The sequence below is a fragment of the Tasmannia lanceolata genome, unplaced genomic scaffold (assembly GCF_043159265.1).
Source record: "Tasmannia lanceolata isolate RefF3 unplaced genomic scaffold, GAP_Taslan_0.1 ptg000020l, whole genome shotgun sequence".
Taxonomy (NCBI): Eukaryota; Viridiplantae; Streptophyta; class Magnoliopsida; order Canellales; family Winteraceae; genus Tasmannia; species Tasmannia lanceolata.
Genome location: NW_027518697.1, coordinates 11,227,695 through 11,248,979, shown reverse-complemented (window position 1 = coordinate 11,248,979; position 21,285 = coordinate 11,227,695). Strand labels below are relative to the sequence as shown.

Below are 21,285 nucleotides of genomic sequence, written 5' to 3'. Positions count from 1 at the left end.
TCTCGAAAATGAAAAACCGGATACCCTATTTTGATCGTCTAAAACTCTAAAACCAAAAACCCTATTTTGATATTCTCGAAAACAAAAGCAGAAAACCCTATTTTGATCTACTTGAAAACGAAAATAGAATCCCTCATTTGTATCCCGAAAATGAAAGTAGAAAAATCCTATTTTGATGTTCTCCAAACAAAAACAGAAAATCCTATTTTAATCTTCTAGAAAACAAAAACAGAAAATGAGAAAGAGAGGGAGAGGGAGAGGGAGAGGGAGTACCTGGTTTTGAGGATTGAATCAAAACTTTAGGCTCGAGAGTTTGAAGACGAAGTAACATTTTCAGCTACTCAGTAGCGGAAATAAGACACAAGAAAAGAATGGAAAATGACATTTTCACATGTTGTTTTTCTTTCTAATTTTCACTTATGATATTCTCAATTATGAGGAAATCAACAAGACAACCAAATTCGTGTTTCCAAGGAAACTTTGGGCTACTTTTCCTTTCCTTTCCACGTACTGGAAATCAAATGAACAGAGCCTTAAAGAATAGTGAAACAAGGGTAAGTAGAGTTAGGTTCCACAATGGTTCTCTTGAAAAGTAGTGGAAAAAGTACGAGTGTCATTAAAAAAAGAGAGAGAAAGTGAAGAGATAGATTGGAAAGAGAGAGAGAAATACAGAAAAGACAAGACCTTTTCCATCATTATTCTACCAAAATGTTATAAATGGAAGATGAGAAGAGAGACATTCACACCACATGTGGAAAAAAAGTTACATTCATGTTGGTAAGTTGTTGGGGAGCCCAATGGAACTTCAATGCAATATTCGCAACCAAATAAGGAATTAGCATTGAGAGAGAGAGAGAGTAGGGCACGTGAAAATGAGGATCCACCCCGCCCCGCGCCCACACGGGGCGGGGGCGGGGATGGGGATAGCCCTGCCCTATCCCGTTTTTAATATGCAAGCCATTATCAATATCCTCTTATTTTAGTATTTTTTGTTAAAAGTAAATATTTCTTTTAGGCTAGTGATATTGGCACTACCATATTTTGATAAGTGCACGAACACGGCTTGTCTTTTTTTTTTTTTTTTTTATATAGGCGGTTAAAAAGCTTTTTTGAGGTGAGGATTTTTTGTGCAAGGCGGGGACGGGGATTAGATATTCCCTGTGGGGCGGGGGGGGCGCGGGAATGCAACATCCGGCCCCGCCCCGCCCCCGTTGCCAGCGCGTAGGGTGAGTGCGTGGTTTCAATCGTGTCCTAGTTGGCTTTGTCTCTCTCTTTGTCGTTTTCTTTTTCCCAACTTCAATTCTATCACTTGCACGCCATTGAAGTCTTTGCCTGAAACCCTACAAGGAGCTTCTATTCTCGCCTCTTTTGTCGATTGTTTGTTTTTGCCTTAAGGTGATATATGTATTAAAAACTAGTTGTTTATTTATCTGATTTCTGTTATGGGTTTTGTTCTCTTGTGTGGAGTGGATCAGAATACCTTAATTTTGTTAAATATGAGATGCTGAGAGAATGGGAAAAGCCCTAATTTAGATTTTTTCTCTTGTTGATAGTAAGGCTCAAACTTTACAGGAAATAACTCTAATTTTCTAGCTGTGGGTTTTTGTTCATGTTGGTATGAGTCTCGAATGTTTGAAAATTTCTCTTTAGGAAAAAAAACCCTAATTTTATTCGTAAGCAATTACGCTTATTATCCATCTGGGTTGCGATTATCTCTATGTTTGACTTTTTTTTTCTATGTTTTAAGTCATATTAAGGCTGAAAATTTCAGATTTGGGATATAAACCCTACTCAGAGCACTAGGGTTTGGCACTTTGGCATGATATCTTTTTGTTTTTCTAGTTCAAACTTTAATATGTGGCCAAATTGAAGAGAATACTCTGATTGTTGCTGAACTTATAGTTTTTCCTTTTTGCCCTGTTTGGATTGCAAGAAAAACATTTCTGATGAAAGATTTTCCCCTAGAAATTTGTTTTATTTTCATAATTTAGAGGAAAGTGATATGATTATGGTTTATTTAGAGTGATCATAAATTAAAGGTCCCAGTTTATAAAAATTGAATAGGTTTAGTTCAAGTTACATATTTTTTTGGGTGTGAAAATTCCTGCAATCCAAACAGCACCTTTGCGAATTTTGGCATTTATTCCTTGAGTTCTGCGTTGCTTAGGAACTCTAATTCTAGCTACTGAGATCTTTTTTATTTTTCTTTGGATTTAGGGTTTTTTGGATCTGTTTTTTTTTTGGACAGGAACACTGGTTTGATTTTTATATTTTAAAGGGCTACTTGTTTAGTCTGTTTTGTAGAAGACTGTTCCCGAACTCTGATATTTTCTTCTTTTTTCTTTCTTTTGTGTGGTCTGGCATAAATTCATAGGTGTCGAGTATGTCAACCCCTGCACGGAAGAGGCTTATGAGAGATTTCAAGAGGTTGCAGCAGGACCCTCCTGCAGGTATTAGTAGCGCCCCCCTAGATAACAATATAATGCTCTGGAATGCTGTTATATTTGGGTAAGTTAGAAAGGAGCTGCTTTTTTTTTTTTTCCTTTTGATATGTGGTTTTAGTTCTGATCTTGGACATTTCTAGGTTTTGAGCACTTTTGGTTTTTGCTAATACCTTTAATGGGTTTGAAATGCAGTCCTGATGATACTCCTTGGGATGGAGGTGAGTAATTTTTGGTTCCATCCTTTGATTCAAAAGGATATTAAACATTGCAGAAGTTTGGTCATTTATACTCATACTTTATGCTTTAAACATTGTTTTAGATAGACTCATTGCAATTGGTCCTGTTTATCAAATTTAGCTTTTGCTGACAATCCTCCAAAATGTTCTTTGGAGAAGGTAGTATCGAAGAATTCCTCATAAACCAGTTGCGCAGTCCTGTTTTTTATAAGGCTGGTTTGTCAGGTTACCATGTTCCAATTTCTGTACCTTGCTTTGAAGTTAAGTTTGTTATTATATTGCACGATTCCATGTCTATAACTGTGCACCGGTTTACGATTTATTCGTGATTATGGGGTCCTTATGTCACAATGGCCATATTCAACATCTCATGTGGATAATGGTGTAACTGTACATTCATATATCTGTTATGTATGCAAATTAAACTCAATGAAAAATATGGTATGTTGTGTGTCTTGGTTGATGGTTACTTTAACCAAGTTTCTTTTGAAAGTCTTACACGATGTTACAACATATTGGGACTGGTACCCAAAAATGGAAGGTGAGACAAAATCATTGAATGTTATTATGTATTATATTAATCATAGTGCCAAGAGTTTCATATTAATTTCGTTTCCATTTCTTATCTTTCCTGTAATGGCTTTGTCTTCTACTATAATCTCTGAATAGTTGAAAACAGCAAATATTTGTTGAATGTCACTAGTTTGCAATATTTTCTTTATTTTTCTAAAATCTCCAATTCTAAGTTGTCTGCATATTTATGAGTGGGTTCTGAAAAGATCTCTTAAAATCTTTGGCCTCACTTTGCACATATTAATTTTTTGTCTCTACCAAGTTGATTATTTAGATCTCTTAAATTGGGTTCGCAGGTACATTTAAGTTGACACTTCAGATTACAGAGGATTATCCAAATAAGCCACCGACAGTTCGATTTGTTTCTCGAATGTTCCATCCAAATAGTAAGTTGAAAGCAAAAAGTACCGAATGTTACCATTTGTTTTTGCTTAGTCTGGAACAGTAGCTTTTATTCTTGGGCCTCACTCTGCACATATATAATGAATAATGGAATAATATTAAAACTTCAAGCAATCATGTGAACTTATTTTACCACTAAAAAAAACATCATGTGAAATTGTGAACTTATTTCCACTTTGAAAAACTTTGTTTTTTTGTTTTTGAATGGTAAAAAAAAAACTCTTTTGAAAAACTGATGCTCCTTCTTCTCATCTTTGCTATTTATCATTAGATTTAAAACAGAAACAATGAATATTTTAGATTTTATATATTTCTATAGCACTCATATCTGAACTCCTTACGTTTCATCAGATTCTATACATTTCTATAACACCCATATGTGCACTCTTTAGACTTTAGTCTTTATGTCTCATTCACTTTTCTTTTCTTTTTTTCTTTTGATACTGAGACTGCAAATTACAACACTTTGGGATTTTTACATTGCTTTTAAGATGAACCTCACCTTACTCTCATTCTCATCTCTCTAATGTTACTTGGACATTGGTACCGGTGCCTAGTGTCAAAGTATCTAATGTGGGTGGCACTTGACACATGGCACGGATTCCTCCACAAATCATGATGCAAAGATTCTTTAATGAGTAAAATAGGTTCTATGAATAATATGGAAGCAGCAAAATATCCATTTGAGTTCAATTAACATATGTTGGAATACAATCTTAAGAAATAATTGATAAGAAGAAACAAGGAACAGCATGCGATAAATATTTGATTCTATCATGCCCATATGAGCATCATAGCCTTTATGAACCTCATACAATGAACATGAACGGCACGCAAAGAAGGTATAGAAAACCCTAACTAGAATGAACAGAAAAAAAGAACATAAGAGCTAATTATTGTTTGACATTTTGGCCACAATTTATAATGAGAACACAAGAAATTAAAAAAAACTGTATAATGCAAGAAAGATCTCATGAGAAGAGTTTCGTAGCCACTAAGAGAGTGTACGGTAGGTAGGTTGCATGGAAAGATAATTCATTTCATTCTAGAGTGAAACAATGTATCATATTCTAGAACTTCTCACTTAATGTACCCAACACATATTGTCGGGTTCAGAATAGTTTATTTCTTAAATATTCAACCCCACATGGAGTGTCCCAAGGACATTTCATTTTACCACGTCGTCGCACGACACACCGTGTCTCTTCACCCTTACATGTACTGCAATATCGTTTCTTGTCATGTCGGGGATCATCCAAGCGTTTTCAAGTGTCAACATGAGAAAAATCCAAAAGTTGAAGTATCCAAGAGTCACTACTGTATTCTCTCTCTTACTATCTTATTGTTTATTTGTCACAATATCGTTTAAATTATATTGAAGGTTATTTTCAAGTATTGATTTATTGCTTGCAATTTCTAACTTCTTTTTTATCTTGAATTTCTTCAGTCTATGCAGATGGGAATATTTGCTTGGACATCCTACAAAACCAATGGAGTCCTATTTATGATGTAGCAGCAATACTTACATCAATCCAGGTACGTTGGTGTACATCATTTATCACTTGATAAGTAATGAATTTGATTTTCTTTCTCCCTCTCTCCCTCTATGCATTTCATCATGAGAAATGAAAACATTACTTTGAAAACAAACGGAGAACTAAAGAATCCAAATAGAAAGGGGCAAATACTAATAAAAACAGAAGTAATGAATTTGATTTTCTTTCTTCTTTTCTCCCTCTTTGCTTTTCAACATGCAAAATGAAAGGATTACTTGAAAACAAACGGAGAGGAACTAAAGCATTCCCATAAACAGGAAGGGACGAATATTAATCAAAACATAGTCATATGGTGCAAATACATCAGGTCAGAGCATATGCAAGCCCAAATTCACACACTGGTCTGAAGTTTGGAATTGAATTCGATTTACTTTATATACTATATATCATTTCCTAAAAATTTTGTAGACTGAATTATTCAAAATAAATTTAATCTATGAGCATTTGCCAGGAGGTCTGAGTGACAATAGTTGGTAGATTGAGAAGCAAGTACTAGGTACAATAGACGAAAATATGCTGAAAGTGTCTCATACAAAACATATTTAAGGGAGTTACACAAATATGTGAAATGTATGCGAGGAAGGGAAGCTTGAAAAGTAGTTATTTAGAAGGGGAAATGATGTCAGATAAGGACACTAGCTGTGAAATTTCAATAAAGTCTAACAAGAAAATTAGTTGAACATTAATTGGATTTGATTCAAGAAATCAATCTTGAATCATTCCAAGTATCCAGTCAATTCCTGCCTATTAAGCAATTTCAAGATCCAGCTCAAGAAGAGAATTAGATTAAACAGTAAATTGTTTGGGCTGCTTCTTAATGTGATTTGATTCAGTAATCAATTTTAAGTCCAATTTTGTGTCCCGATTGGAAGGAATTTAACTCAAACAGGAGCTTCTGTTGAAGGATTTGAGAAGAACAATGGATCTCGTTACAAGGATGAAAATATGTCTGCCGTCCGAGTAGCTCAATGGTATAAAGAGCTTTTGGCTTGATGGAGTCCTCCAAGTCTTCTGCAATCAGCCTGCTTGGATTCTTTGGTACAGCGGGCAGAGGGAGATGGTGATTCAAAATAGAAGAAGAAGAATGTGCCTAAATACAAGGATGAAAATCTGTCTGCCGTCCGAGTAGCTCAATGATATAAAGACCTTTTGGCTTTATGGAGCGCCTCTCCTCTCCAAGGCCTGCCCAGTGATTGATGGAAGGAAGGGAGTAATATCTGGAAAGCTAACATTTACAAGCTCTGAGAGGGGAACAAAAAGCCTGCTTAAACAGTAAGAACCTAAACCAAAAGAGCCTAAAGCTTTCGTGGACCCCTAGGCTCAATTCTGAACGTTGATGTAGGATCGTTAGCGCAACTAAGTTTCCCAAAACCAATTGGTGATGGGGAAGGTGAAACTAATTCTCTTAAAGTCTAGGCTAACCACAGTACAACACCCCGTACTGCTATCAACGGCGGCGCAGAGCCCCCTACTAGGGCCCCAGCCGGGCTGTCAAGCCCCTTTTTGAGCCCGTGGGAGGTTCTAGCCCCCATAAGCCTGCCTCCCCCCCCGCGGAAACTTCCCTTGGGAATCTCAAACATGGGACCTCGCTCTGATACCACTTGTAGGATCATTAGCGCAACCAAGTTTCCTAAAACCAATTGGTGATGGGAAAGGCATAGCTAATTCTCTTAAAGTCTAGGCTGACTACAATACAACACCCCGTACTGCTATCAACGTCGGCACAGAGCCCCTACTAAGTGAGGGATGGGCATAAGGTGCTGCACACCTCTTCGGTGCGCCCCAGGCCGGGCTGTCAAGCCCCTTTTCAAGCCCGCGGGAGGTTCTGGCCCTCATAAGCCAGCCCCCCAAGGAGGACGGGTAGCCCCGATAAGCCAACAGTTGACTCAATCTAGGTCCAAAAGACCGTGGACTTCTTACTAGCACTGAACTAGGTCCGTCGATATTTGTTAAGCCCACTTGCAGCTCATTCGAGATAAGACTGCAGTTGTCCTCACAACTTCTACACATGTACTCGAACCCAGTTCCCCATGCAACATAATTACAGGCTGCGTATCAACTGAGTAGCCCTCAAAATACTTATCAAAAAGAGTCTGACAACGACGGGCTTGACACCTAAGCTTTGAAATTCAAAGCCGACCTCTAAAGGAGTATCCAACCATTCATTGCTGTCCTCATCGATGCTAAATTTGATCTCATCGTTCATCATCAAAAGCAAATATAAGGACCCACTTCTATCATCCTCCACCTGCCGTATCCAGAAATCCGCCACTAAAGACCGCCATACCCTCTGAGAAAGATGGATTTTGAGCCCGAATCTGCGAACCTCCACTCCTCTCTACCATCTTTTCTGTAATTGCCTTCACTTGGAAGGTCATGTCGTCCACGACTAGATAGATAAAAGTTTGATCGTTCAGTCGCTAGCAACCCTCGAGCATAACCTTCCGACTTCAAGACCTCCTTCAGAAAGCAAGATCTGTTTGAAGCCCCTATCTTCTGCCCGATTGTAGAAAAGATCTCTTTCTAGGCACTCCTTTTATCTCTCACCACACGACTTCCAGCGCGACTCTACGGTACTCGATCCCATATCATAAGCTTTGAAAAAGGGTTCACCGATTTGTTCAAGCACAAACCAACCACGTCAACCCTATTGACTTTCAACGGTAACTCCCCCAGAACCTCCTTCCCTCTGCCATGGACTTTGATCCTCCCTTAAATTGCGCTTGTCCTCATCAGCGATATCTCCGACACATGGGCGTGGAGGATTGGTAACCCACCATAGGTTAGTCTTAAAAAACTCAGAGGCTCTACCTCTAAACCCCCAAACTTGTTACTTGAATTCATGTCTCATCAGTACAGAAATATTAGAAGTTTTTGAGAGGCCAAAAATTGGAGAACTAATAATTGACTTTTCGAGCTTTCCATCTACTCGTAACCTTGAAGTGCCTTAATTTGCTGAAGTGGGTTTGAGTGATTATACTGAAATGTGTGAAATTCTTTTATTAACCTCTTCTCAGATTATTTGAGAACTTTCAGCTATGTTTTTCTCATGGCTTGTTTTTCTTGGATTACACCTACTTCTATACCATCTGTAGATATGATCTAAACATTTGTTAATAGACAAGCCTTAGTTAATTGTTGATTTATTCTATCCTTGTGATATCCGAATTGGTTTTTTTCTAAGTGTATCAGATGGTGTAAATAGTTATTTTCTGAAAGTCTATCGAATGATCTAAATAATTATTAATCGCTTTGCAGTCCTTACTCTGTGACCCAAACCCAAACTCGCCTGCAAATTCAGAAGCAGCACGTATGTTCAGCGAGAATAAGCGCGAGTACAACCGTAGAATACGAGAAATTGTTGAGCAGAGTTGGACAGCAGACTAGTCCTGGGCTGGCGTGCCTAATCTAGACTGTTTGGGTAATGTTGGCACTTAAAAACATTGTATTCCGACTTGTAACTCTTATTTTTATGTAAGATATTGTATTTGGAGGATATTTGTTGGCAGCTTTAGCTTATGTCCTGAAATGCCCATTTCTCTGATTTTATGTACATAGAATGTCATGTATCAATTTCGTTCTCAGATAATCTTGGAAGCAACGTTTGCCAAAACTTTGCCATTCCTTCTACAAGATCCAGCCATGTTTAGATTTCTGGGACTGTAATAACTATCTATAAATAATACAGTATAGAAAGTTTAGTTCTTAGATAAATTTATATCTGTTGGCTGATAGATAAGTTTGATTGAAGATACAGAATATACTGGGATGTTTATGGGCTGGCTTGGCTCGACGAATCCAATGGCTTTGGTGGATCAAAGGGGCTTTAGTTAGGATTTCTGGTTCGACTGATCCAAATCCAGCTAGGAAATGAGTAATCCTAACTTGGCTGTAGACTTTAAAGAGAGTGAAATCCCCGTAAAGCTCATGATCCTAATCTTCGTTAATTATTTGTCTGGGGTTATTAGGTTTCTATTTTTTTAAGAGAATGATACAAGGACGTGCTCGTTTTAATGTTGTCCCAAACATCCTACCTCTATTGCACGGATACGAGGACATCTTGTTTTCTGTAGGATTTGCCTTAATGGTTGATCTGTGAGGACATTGATGATGTGAGCTTGAAAGTAGGACCTCAGTTTGCGAGCTGCAAAATCACCAAGGCATAGGTCAGCTTCAAAATCCTTTGGTAACTTGTCTCAGCATTGTGCATAATCCTGCCTACGTAATAGATAGGTTTTCACATTGTTGCTTCCTCTATAATCAGGACTGCGCCCAGAGTGACCAGGCTTCCTGATAAGTACAAGAACAATTCTTCTCCGACCATGGGCTTAGTGAGGAGTGGTGGCGAACTGAGGTATTGTTTCAACTGCTCGAAGGACGTCTGACATTCTTCCATCTATTGAAACTCTTTTACATTCCTCAGTACTTTGAAGAATGACAAGGACCCGATTTTGACATAAATTGGCCTAGTGCTGCGATCCAATGTGAGCTTTTGCACCTCCTTAATAGTTTGGGGGCGTCATATCCAGCACGATCTTGATCTTCTTGGGATTTGCTTCTATTCCCCTTTGGCTAGCCATGAATCAGAGGAATTTTTCGGCGGTTATCCCGAAGGTGCACTTGGCTGTACTCAGCTTCATCTTGTACCTTTGCAAAATTCTGAAGGCTCCTTCTAGGTCGGCTACATACACTTTGGTCTGCACTCTCTTGACCTGCATGTCGACGTAGGCTTCCATGTTCGTGACAATTTAGTCCCTGAATAGTTTGTTTACGAGCCTTTGGTAGGTTGCCCCAGCATTCTTCAGGCCGAACGGCATGATTATGTAGCAGTATATGCCCTTGTCTGTAATGAATGTCGTTTTGGGTATATCAACCTCGTGCATTCTGACTTGGTTGTAGCTTGAGAATGTGTCCATGAAACTTGGCAGCTCATGCCCCCTGAAGTTGCATCGTTTAGGAGGTCGATCCTTGGCATGGGGTAACAGTCTTTCGGGCAAGTCTTGTTCATGTCGGTGAAGTCGATGTAGATCCTCCACTTTCGGGCAAGTCTTGGCATGGGGTAACAGTCTTTCGGGCAAGTCTTGTTCATGTCGGTGAAGTCGATGTAGACCCTTCACTTTCTGTTAGGATTTTCACCATCATCACATTGGTGAGCCACTCTGTATAATGGATTTCTTTGATGAATCATTGAATCCAGCTCGGGGGAGCTTCTCGACCTCCTCTTGGATTGCTTGTTGCCTTTCAGGTGCGGAGTTCCTCTTCTTCCGCTCGACATGCTTGTGACTTGGGTCGCCGTTGAGCTTGTGTGTGCTCACCTCAAGATAAATTCCTGGCATGTCTATTGGAGACCAGGTGAATACATCTGCGTTAGTCCTTTGGAAGTTGACGTTGCTGGCTATGATTTCCTTCTGTAGCAGTGATCCGATCTAGAGTACTCGGTCATCATCACCTTCGAACAGAGGTATAATAGTCAGGGCTTCAGTCGACCTGCCCGGCTTCATTTTTTCGTAGGCTTCATAGTAAAGGATATCAATCGAGCTGTCATTATCAATGAGAATATTTCTCACCTCGAGGTTTTCTACCATCACTGCCCCCATAACTGTGTCTTCATGCAGTGTTTGGACGCCTTCGAGCTGAGAAGGATATAACTTGGTTGGTTTTCGCCCTCTCGCTCAGGTCATGGCTGGAACCAACCTGTTGCATGTAGGCTTTTCTTCCGGAGGACGTCATGCATCCTTCCGTTAGGCCACCAGTGATGATGTGAATGACCCTAGCAGGAGGTTGTTGGCAGTCATCTCTGCTCGGACTTCTCCTGTCTGGGGACCTCCTCGGTTGCTCCTCGTCTCTTGAACGACGTCCCTTCTTGACAAATCTACTGAGGAAGCCTCTCTCGATCAGGCCTTATAGTTCCTCCAAGCTAGTTAAAGTGAACAGATGAACTATAGATAGAAAATTTACATCAATAAAGGATCACTACACTTGCAAGCACCAAGTCAAAGCTGAAACAGAAACAACAAGCAAGATTTGATGGAGCCAACACCAAAACAACTTGAATAGGCCATGTACAAGTTCAAGCATCAATCTAAAGTCAGTGCAATCAAGTTTGAAGACCAAATCTCACTATCCTTTAGACTGTAAATGAAGAGAATTTCTTAGGATACATTTTAAGGCACAACTCAAAATCCTTTAGAAAACATCCTATAGTAGTTTCAAAATCCTTTTAAAGAAGCCAAACACATTTCAAAATTGGTCAAATTTAAATCTCACTATCCTTTAGACTGTAAATGAAGAGAATTTCTTAGGATACATTTTAAGGCACAACTCAAAATCCTTTAGAAAACATCCTATAGTAGTTTCAAAATCCTTTTAAAGAAGCCAAACACATTTCAAAATTGGTCAAATTTAAATCTCACTATCCTTTAGACTGTAAATGAAGAGAATTTCTTAGGATACATTTTAAGGCACAACTCAAAATCCTTTAGAAAACATCCTATAGTAGTTTCAAAATCCTTTTAAAGAAGCCAAACACATTTCAAAATTGGTCAAATTTAAATCTCACTATCCTTTAGACTGTAAATGAAGAGAATTTCTTAGGATACATTTTAAGGCACAACTCAAAATCCTTTAGAAAACATCCTATAGTAGTTTCAAAATCCTTTTAAAGAAGCCAAACACATTTCAAAATTGGTCAAATTTGATTCACCAAATCTTCATCTCTAAAAATCTTTGAAAATCAAAATTTGATTCAGTAAAACAGAGGAAATCTCACCAGAAGTCTATACAGAAATATTTCAGAAAAAGTCTGTACATCGTCTACAGAACTATTTCACAAAAATTGTAAAATGTCTCAGAACTATTTCATATCTGTGTACTTACTCTGTTTGTCAATCGTCTGTACATCATCTACAGAAATATTTCAGAAAAATTGTAAAATGTCTCAGACATCGGTCAAGTAACCATAGGCGTCTGTTGTTCCAGGACAGACATGTGTCAGAGTGCAGATGGAAAAAAATTCATAACGGCTAGTTTATTTTTGGATCCTTTTCAAGTCAAACCTTCCATATTTGTAATTTACATGATAATATACACATTGGGGAAGCTTTTAAATACCTTTTAACATTTGGAAACAAACTATTACTCGCGCTAACTCATTCTTCCATAAAGTTCTTCCTCTTGTGCCTTGATTTGTAATGCTATTCAAGAAGCTCTCCATAGGATCTTTTGTATTGAGAAGAAACGTGTGCTGTAGCGGTGTACTAGCCTTTGTTCGAAGGCATTTCAAATTTCTTGTAAGAAGTTGGTGAGCAGGACATCGATCTAACCCACGCAGATTGAAGCTCTCGGTTGGAGCTTGGAAGCATTGTATTTGCTGTGGTTGCTCGTGAGAGTGGAGTAGGCCTAGAGTTACAGGCCGAACCACTATAATAATTGCTACATTTCTCTCTACCTCTAATTCATGAGATCAAGAATAATTTGACCATTTTCTGAGATGAAGATAGTTCAGTCATTTTCTGAGATAGAGATGAGTGAATGACATGGATCTAGTGGAGCGACCTTGCTGTTTGTGTCTTGCAAGGGCACAGTTTACTTTATTATTCGTGAAAGATTTTTTTCATGAAAATGCTGACTAAAATCTGGTAAATAGTGAAATTTAAAATTTCAAAAAATTGAAGGATGTGAACCAAACAGTAGGAAAAAAAAATTAACCCCATAAAATTTTTTCCAAGAAAGTTCCAAGAAAAACATTGTGCACAGCACATGTACTCTGTTGGGACCATGAGAGAACAATCTTTAGGAACTTATTAGTAGATAGATTAAGTTAATGATCTTAATTCCAAGTCTTATTGCTCGATCATCTAATGGCGGTTTTAGAATATGTGGAGTTGAATGACATAATACGTGAGTGGTGACACTAGTGTAATACTTTGTTATGATTCACTGTGACGTCCAGGCCAGTTGTATAAAGCAGTTCCTTACACTAACAACACTGACCATGATCACACAATCCTTTACTGCACCAAAGATGATGAGTTTGGGTTTGTACTTCAGATTGCAATTTTACACACAAATTTGCACAAAATATCCAATGGGATCACATACCCTAACTAACCCAAAATACTTCTATGGAATAAAATGGACACGAGCAAAACATTGTGAATCGTTTCAATTTGATAAACAAATCGCAACGGAGCAATCGACTTTTACTTTCTGCAATCCACAAAGTAGGGGTGCAACTTGGGTCGGATTCAATGAGAAAAAAAGTCGGGTCAGGTTGAGTTTGGGTCGGGTTTGGGTTGAGTTTTCCCAACCCCCGGTTCGGGTTGAGGGCTTGGGTAACCCGGCTCGAGTGAAATCCAACATTTGTTTTTCAATTTTTTTAGTAAACTTAGAAACTCTGGAAATTGGGTCGGGTTGAACTCGGGTCGAAGTCTGGTTGGGGTTGAGTAAATGGTTCCTCGGGCCAACCCGAACCCGGCCACAATAAAAATAGGGTATTTTTTCCATAATAAGAGATCCACCTATATAAGATTCGATAGCTGTAATCCTTCTTAATTCAGTGAATGGTTCTTTATGTAATATGAGGAAAGTGTTCCTAAGCTATATAGCTAAAAAACACATGTGGCCCCACATTTTTTGGGGGATCTAAAGCATTCATTTGGAAGGCCCTTCTATGGATAGGGTGTGTAGCAAAAATCAGCCCTGTATGATCGTCCTAACCCAATCAAAGGTGGAGGGGAAAATGGACAGACAATGTGTGTCCATGTTTCTGCCCATTTTTCCCTCCACAAATGGCAGGGTTAAGATGATCCAACATGGCTGATTTTTGGTACGCACTCTATCCGTGGAAGGGCCTTCCAAATGAATGCTTTGGATCCCCCAAAAATGTGGGCTATAGCTTAGTTAAGCTTATCTAAGCTATAATATAGATATTATGTTGTCTATTGTAACCTCTCTAATACGGCTGTAGACTAGATTCTGGGAGTTCTAATTAACAAATCAATTTGAAGTTTCAAGATAAAGAAATGGGGTGCCGATATCAGAAAAGGATGATAATATCACTTTTAATATCTAGCTTAAAAAGTAGTAAAAGTTTGAGATTTGCCAAATCTAGCTTTGCAAAGTGTAAATTAATAGATAATATCAGTATTAATGTTTATATTAATTAGTTCTATTTGCAAACATTATAATTTGAACTTTTCACTGCTTAAACTTGAAAAGTTGATGAAATGAGATGTGAGTCTCGCTTTTCAAGACATTTTGTCGTACTTAGAAAAATATACAAATACCTCTTGGCCTACAATAGAGGGCTCCCCCCCCCCCCCCCCCCCCACCACCAAATCCTCTTCATCTCTCCGTTGTCTTCTTCTTCTTCATCTTTTTCTTTCGGCATTATCCATCTTCTTCTTCATTCCCTTTGTCTTTCTTCTTCCTCTTCCTTTCTGAAGGACAATAGCCGAATCTTCATAGAGCTGACATCTCGTAGTTCGTTAAAAAGGAAGAAAATATTAACAGCCAATCTCTATAAAACAACGTCGAGGATAGCGCTGGAAAGAAAACTTAAATAAAAGATAAAAAAGAGGCATAGAAAATGGTGTGGAGGAAGATGAAGAATAAGAATAAAGAAGGCCAAAAAAAATAGGAAGATATCGTCCTTCACTCGCAGCTCTTCAAAACTTTATATAGAAACTTACAAACCCTTACTCACCCGTATTTAATGTTTTTAAGGAAAATATCTTCAACTTTTTTTCTACTACTCTCTGTTTTCTTATTCTTCATCTTCTTTCACACCATTTTGTTTAGGCTTTTTAATTTTGTTTTAGTTATTCTTCTTCCTCTATCTGCCACGGTATTTTTGTATAGATTGATTCTTATTATTTTCTTCCATTATGACAAGTTGTGATACTTTGTAGAGATTGGTTCCTAATATTTTCCTTCTTTTTAACAAACTGCAAAATGTCCTCTATATAAAGATTTATTCACTGCTTCAGAAAAGAAGAGGATGAAGAAATATGAAGGACAATAAGAAGAGGAATAAGAGGAGTAGTAGGAAGGGGAAAAAAGAGGGAGAATTTGAAGGAAGATGAATAGGAAGACTAATAGGAGGAAGGAGACATGGAAGAGAAGAAAAGGGAGAAAGGGGAAGATGAAGTGTGTGTATAATATATACTAAGCATGTTTGTTTCCATTGTCATCCGCTTTTTCTTTTTTTTTTCCAAGAAATTCTTTTATTGGAAAACCTTTCTTTATACGTCTCGTTTTGTTTTGATATGGTGGGCTCCAACATTTTATAATCAACCATAGCATGGGTGGGGGCACTATTTTACACTTAATCTGATGGGTCTACTATCTCTTCCCAAACCCTTGCATATAGTGGGGCCCACCATTTTACACCTCAAACCTATGTATTAGTGTGGGCTCCACCATATATATGTTTGTAGAAACCGTTTTCACACACACACACACATATATAAGAAAAGAGTTCCTACTTCCTAGAGAAGATAACTTATCTACTCCCTAGGCTTAAAATACAATGGGAGCACATTGTTTGGGTGATCCAAAGCATTCATTTGATGGGCCCTCACATAGACAGGGTGTGCCTAAAAAAATCGCCTAAAAAAATAAGCTCTATAGTATCATCCAAACCCTTCAAACCGTGGAGGCAAAAAATGGATGGATTTGTGAAGGTTTATACCCGTCCATTTTTACCCCCACAAATCGAAGGGTTGCTATGATCATATGAAGCTGATTTTTTGGGCACACCCTGTCTATGTGAGGGTCCATAAAATGAATGATTTGCATCACCCAAACACTATGGCCCCTACTGTATTTTAAGCCTAGGGAATAGATAAGTTATCTATTCTAGGGAGTAGGAACTCCTCTCTCTCTCTCTCTCTCTCTCTCTCTAGATGTTCTTACAACCCTTTGCCAAAATGTGAATAGTCAAAATAATTTTTGAGAAGCGGTAGAGGGTTCTTTACTTTGTTTGTCTCAACTCAACTAAGCCTTTGTCCCAAACTAGTTGGGGTTGGCTTCTTTACTTCTTTTGTCCAGTACGAAAAATCTCTGTCAATAATTTGAAAAGAGAACATGATAGGTAATTTCATCAACTTATAGAATTTAAGTAGTAAAAATTTCTTATAATATAGATTTAAGCGTATTTTCCATTGGACATTAAGGACTCATTGGATGCCATTAAATATATCATTTCTAACATTGTTATAACAACACAGTTTGAAAACTATGATACTTGACTTCAAAATTTTTGCAATGGCTGCTGATATTCTCACTGCCATGTTTTTATAATGGGATGAACATAGCTTTTCATTTTTAATTACATGCGGAGATCTTTTTGAACTTTTAGTAATCTTTTCAGATATTAAATTAATAAATTAAGGCACCATTTGGATGCAGACCTTGTAGATTAGTGGTATAAGTAGTTAATAGGGAGGAGACAAACATTTATAATGTTTGATCTACCAAGGATTTACCTCGTAGAATAGTGATAAGTAGTGTTTGGTTGCCAAATCTTGTAAGAGTAATGAGAGGGGGTGTTATTAACAATATATAGCAAAGAAGAGAGAGAGAGAGGGAAGAGAGAGCGAAAAAGAGAAAAAGCAAATTCTACTCGAAGATTTTTTTCCTTTTTTGAGGAGGATGGCATGGAAGATATAAGTAGGGAAAATGTGTGCCACGTCACCACACAAGCATTAATTAGCTTTGAATCTTGTCTAGTAATCTCTAGGGATTGTGGCGCTAAATTGGCTACCAAACACCATAAAAGTTACCAAAAAAGCATTTTTCTACTTGGGACATCCTTGAAGATGCCAACATGTGCCAACCAAACAGAGCCTAAATAATATAAACCACCAGGTGACTTCGCCTCGTTATCAAAACTTGGTAGCCTTTGAAATAGCTATCATGGCGGTGGCTGAAATGCTCAAGCAATGGTAGCCAATTGTACTAGACTGCGCTAAAAGATAGCAACGCTCTTGCACGTTGTAAAATGCATGCGGGTTCGGTATAGCAACCACAACTTATCGCGGATGACTGATATACGCCAATTGGCACAACATTTGTCGTCCGATAAAAAGAAAATATATTTGAACTAATAAAAAATCTCAAATGCCACATGGTTGGTAAATTTCAAAAAGTTTCTTTTAAAGGCATCTTTCATGCATATCTTCTCACCAGGAACGGAAATGAGAACCGCTATTTATGCCTCGATAAATCGGAGGGTTAGAATCATCCTATGGAGATTATCTTCAGAGCACGGCGAATTTTTATACGGTATCGATGATTATGTACATGTTCATGCTATTAAACATTTTTATGTGAGGTCCATATTAGTTAATGATCAAACCTATTTGAAAAGTAAGTCAGCTAATTTGTTGACAATTTTATTCACAAAGAGGTAATTAAAAATATGGAATGTAATATGAGGCCTATTCAAGTATGAAATCAATCTCGCGAGATAGCCCCAATGGAGAAACATTCATAAAAATAAATGGGGGCGTTTCTGTAATTTTCATTTGGGTATTTTGGCTGAGAATTGTTGTCATAACAACAACCAAAATTTTCTCTGGGAAGCTGAAACGTCACAAGCAGGGGACATACTCAACCGTCCGATGAACTCTTTAATCTACGGCTATTAAGTAGCTTTTCTTAGTATTAATAACAACTCTTTACCATCATCGTTTCTCAGTGTCCCTCTCGTGTAGTTCATGTTGGTGAAGAAAGAAATGCAAAGTTTTCAGGGTATCTCTTCATTCATGGCCAAGAACAGCTTCCTAGTGAGAGACACAAAGACCCCATCAACAAGACCTTTTTTGATCAAGGGCCAATGGACCCTAGAGGAAGACAAGTAAGTCATTAGAACACAAAATTCCCATTTCTTATCTCTCTTCATTCCTTCCATTCAAATCAATCATGAGAAGCAATTTCCTCTTTTTTCTTGTTTAATTAATTTCAATTTAGTTCAGTGATTAAAGTGGTGAACTATATTTATTTGTACAGATTGCTGGTGACCTTAGTACATGAATATGGAGTCAAGAGATGGTCCAACATAGCTAAGATGCTCGTGGGTAGAGTCGGAAAACAATGCCGCGAAAGATGGCATAACCATCTCCGGCCAGATATCAAGGTGTGTTCTTTAATTCTCTATGGAGATTTGCTCATTGGATTGATGAGATATTGGATCGAGTGGGTGTATCCTCTATCTCCTTTTAGCATGTTCCTAAGTCAGCAAATAGTGAGCCTATAGGTTAGCCAGGGGGAGCTTCTAAGGTGTCATTGGAAATCTTCGATTTCTTTCCTCCTTGATTGGTCTTGTTTAGGATTTTATTTTGTTCTTCTTCTATTTGGGTAGTCTTGTTTTAGATCAGATTGTTCGCCGGGCCACTACCCGTATTTCATTTTTTTTATTAATATAATTCTTTGACATTAAAAAAAATCCAGGTGGGTTCTTTTTTCCCTCTCTTTCCATTCTATATTTTTTAGAGATTGCATGTTGATCTCTTATCAACTATCAAATAGTTCAAAATCTATGGTTTCTTCTTTCAGAAGGATTCTTGGAGTGAAGAGGAAGAGAGGGCTCTGATCAAAGCGCATGCAGATGTAGGGAACAAGTGGGCCCTTATAGCAAAGACTATTCCTGGTAGAACTGAGAACTCAATCAAAAATCATTGGAATGCAACTAAAAGGAAGCAGAATTCAAAGCCCAAATGGACAAAGGCAGCCCAGAAGAGTAGAAACGGGAGTTCAACAAGCACGGTTTTGGCGGACTATATAAGGAGTAGAAGCATGGCAACAGAGAAGGGCGAAGAAAGCAAAGAAAAATACACCCCAAGTTCTCAATTTTCATTTTTGGCAGGTGAAGATTTTCATGGTACAACAAGGAGTAGTGAGGAACACAATGAGGTGTCTGATGGCATGGAGCTCTCTGATCTTTTCCAATGGCCCAGTTCTACTTCTTTCACATCTTTCTTGGATTTGGAATATCAAATCCCTGAAATTGGAACACAAGAATTCCCTATGGAAATTGGGCAAGTAAAGAAAGAAATGGATTTGTTTGAGATGGTTTCATCCTATTAAAGAATTATGTGTATCTCAGTTAATTTAATCATCTTAAATAAACATAGTTATTTTATGTTTTTCTTGATTAAGTTATTTGGGCTTTTTTCTCTCATGTTGGTTATTGTGGTTTCATTTCTACTACTTAGAGACTTGAAGCATCATGATATTTAGGTACATAAAGTAGTGTACTTATTGAGATTTCAGATGATGGTTATTTTAGGAATGGAAATGGTATCATTAGGCTTTGGATGTTCTGATGAATATGGCATATTGGAGATTGATGGTAGGAGCAAGATTGAGATTACAAATTTTGAATTTTATGGGAGAGTTTAATTTGGTAATAAATGAAGGGCAGTGATACCCCCCCCTCCCCCCTCTTAACGGATATCGTTAGGATATACAAAGGGGTGGAGGAGCCACCGTTAAGTCCAAAAGGCTTAAAAGTTAACGATTTCTGTTTAGGCGGGGGGGGGGTGGGGGGGGGGGGCATATCACTGCCCTCAATGAAGGAAAATGTTATAAGGATACCGTGCTTTGATATTTGCACAAAATATTCCCAAAAAGCTCTGACAAGCCAATTAATAAAGAAAAGATATGCTGCATTTGTCCAATTATTAAAACATGGTTGTGCTGATAACACTTCCCTAAATGAAATACAATATTTAGCATATTGTAATCCAATGAGTTATTTTTAGAATACACAGCTGTAGAAAAGAACTTGAAATACAACATGGGCATGCATGCCCAAAAGCATCTGAAAGGTGGCAATATTAAGGATTACGGCTTCTGCCTTCTTTGGATCGACTTCACCAAAATAGGTCCTTATTTTCAAATCAGAAAATTTTAAGATGATTTTATTTATGAAAAAGGCATCAAACCCAAATTAAATCGTCTTTGGAATCTGTTGCTTGTTCATTTCACAAATCATTTAAAATAATACTTGCAAATAATCATCTTCAAAACAATTTGTGAAATAGATTAGAAGCAAATAATTATCATGGCATCTGAAGGACCCAATTTAAAACATATTTTCATTTGAATATAACTAACTGAAACATGTAAGAAGATTATAGTTCAAAATATATAACACAAAAGGGATCTTTTTGTTACTGATTACTTTCATTTGTTTGCAAACAGGAGTGGTTCAAAATCAAAACCTCATGTACTTTTGTAGAGATGGAAAAATAACTAAGGGCATGTTTTGCTATTTCAATGAAAATTCGTTGCCCAATTGTGAAATATGTGTGAGAGAGAGAGAGAGAGAGAGAGAGAGAGAGAGAGAGAGAGAAATCCCTCAGCATGGTTTTAAATTTCGACCGAAATTCGAAATTTCGGATTTTGGTGGAGAACGACACCGAAATCACTAAAAACCGAAATGGAACAATTTTATTTCGGCCGAAATTTCGGTTTTTCCGAAATTTGACCTAAAAAATCTGTTTTTTTTTTTTTTTTAAATTAATTTAATATTTCACCGAAATTTCAACCGAAATTTAACATTGAATAAAATATTGGTTTTGGTTTTTGTACCAGATTTCGACCGAAATTTCATGGGTCTGAAACCGGTATCGAAACCGAAATTTTAAACCTTGTCCCTCAGAACATTGATAAAAATGTCCTCAAAATGTGCTCCTTCAAATTAGGATTTTCTTTCCTAATATTTCGGGGCTTTTCATGCTCCCCTCTCTCCCACCATCTAATGTTGATATCCACCCTTGACAAAATATTGTGAGGAAAGCTAGTGGAGAAAATCTTTTAAGTGTGAATAATCATGCACACCCCAACCCTAGAAGACGGTCTAAGCACATGACAACGCTACATAACCAACGGGTCAAATCTCATAAGCATTGTTAGACCAAGGGTTCAATCTTGGTCACTGTCACGACCCAAACTGAGATCAAGGCTACGCAGGAGACAACACCGCATACCCATGGGGTTAAATTCCATAGGCATGCAAGGCTTACCATCCATCAATAAGCATACATGTACAATGTATTCTCCAAT

At 37.7% G+C, this 21,285-nt stretch overlaps 2 protein-coding genes across 7 annotated transcripts; both read left to right on the top strand.

Moving 5' to 3' along the window:
• The first annotated feature begins 1,113 nt into the window (after positions 1-1,113).
• LOC143854046 (ubiquitin-conjugating enzyme E2 2-like) lies at positions 1,114-8,771 on the top strand. Of its 6 annotated transcripts, none has more exons than XM_077363770.1 (6): positions 1,114-1,226; positions 2,375-2,450; positions 2,585-2,662; positions 3,550-3,639; positions 5,103-5,191; positions 8,470-8,771. In XM_077363770.1, the coding sequence occupies exons 2-6, from the start codon at positions 2,384-2,386 to the stop codon at positions 8,596-8,598; spliced, it is 453 nt and encodes a 150-aa protein (XP_077219885.1). In that variant the 5' UTR covers positions 1,114-1,226; positions 2,375-2,383; the 3' UTR covers positions 8,599-8,771. The 6 variants fall into 6 exon arrangements, with proteins under 6 accessions (XP_077219885.1, XP_077219882.1, XP_077219883.1 ...); XM_077363767.1 differs by having other exon boundaries at positions 2,375-2,508; positions 2,637-2,662; XM_077363768.1 differs by lacking the exon at positions 1,114-1,226 and adding an exon at positions 1,245-1,395.
• A 9,154-nt stretch (positions 8,772-17,925) lies between these two features.
• Positions 17,926-19,358, top strand: LOC143855227 (transcription factor MYB98-like). The gene is made up of 3 exons (XM_077365459.1): positions 17,926-18,073; positions 18,226-18,352; positions 18,772-19,358. The coding sequence occupies exons 1-3, from the start codon at positions 17,934-17,936 to the stop codon at positions 19,300-19,302; spliced, it is 798 nt and encodes a 265-aa protein (XP_077221574.1). The 5' UTR covers positions 17,926-17,933; the 3' UTR covers positions 19,303-19,358.
• The last annotated feature ends 1,927 nt before the right edge of the window (positions 19,359-21,285 follow it).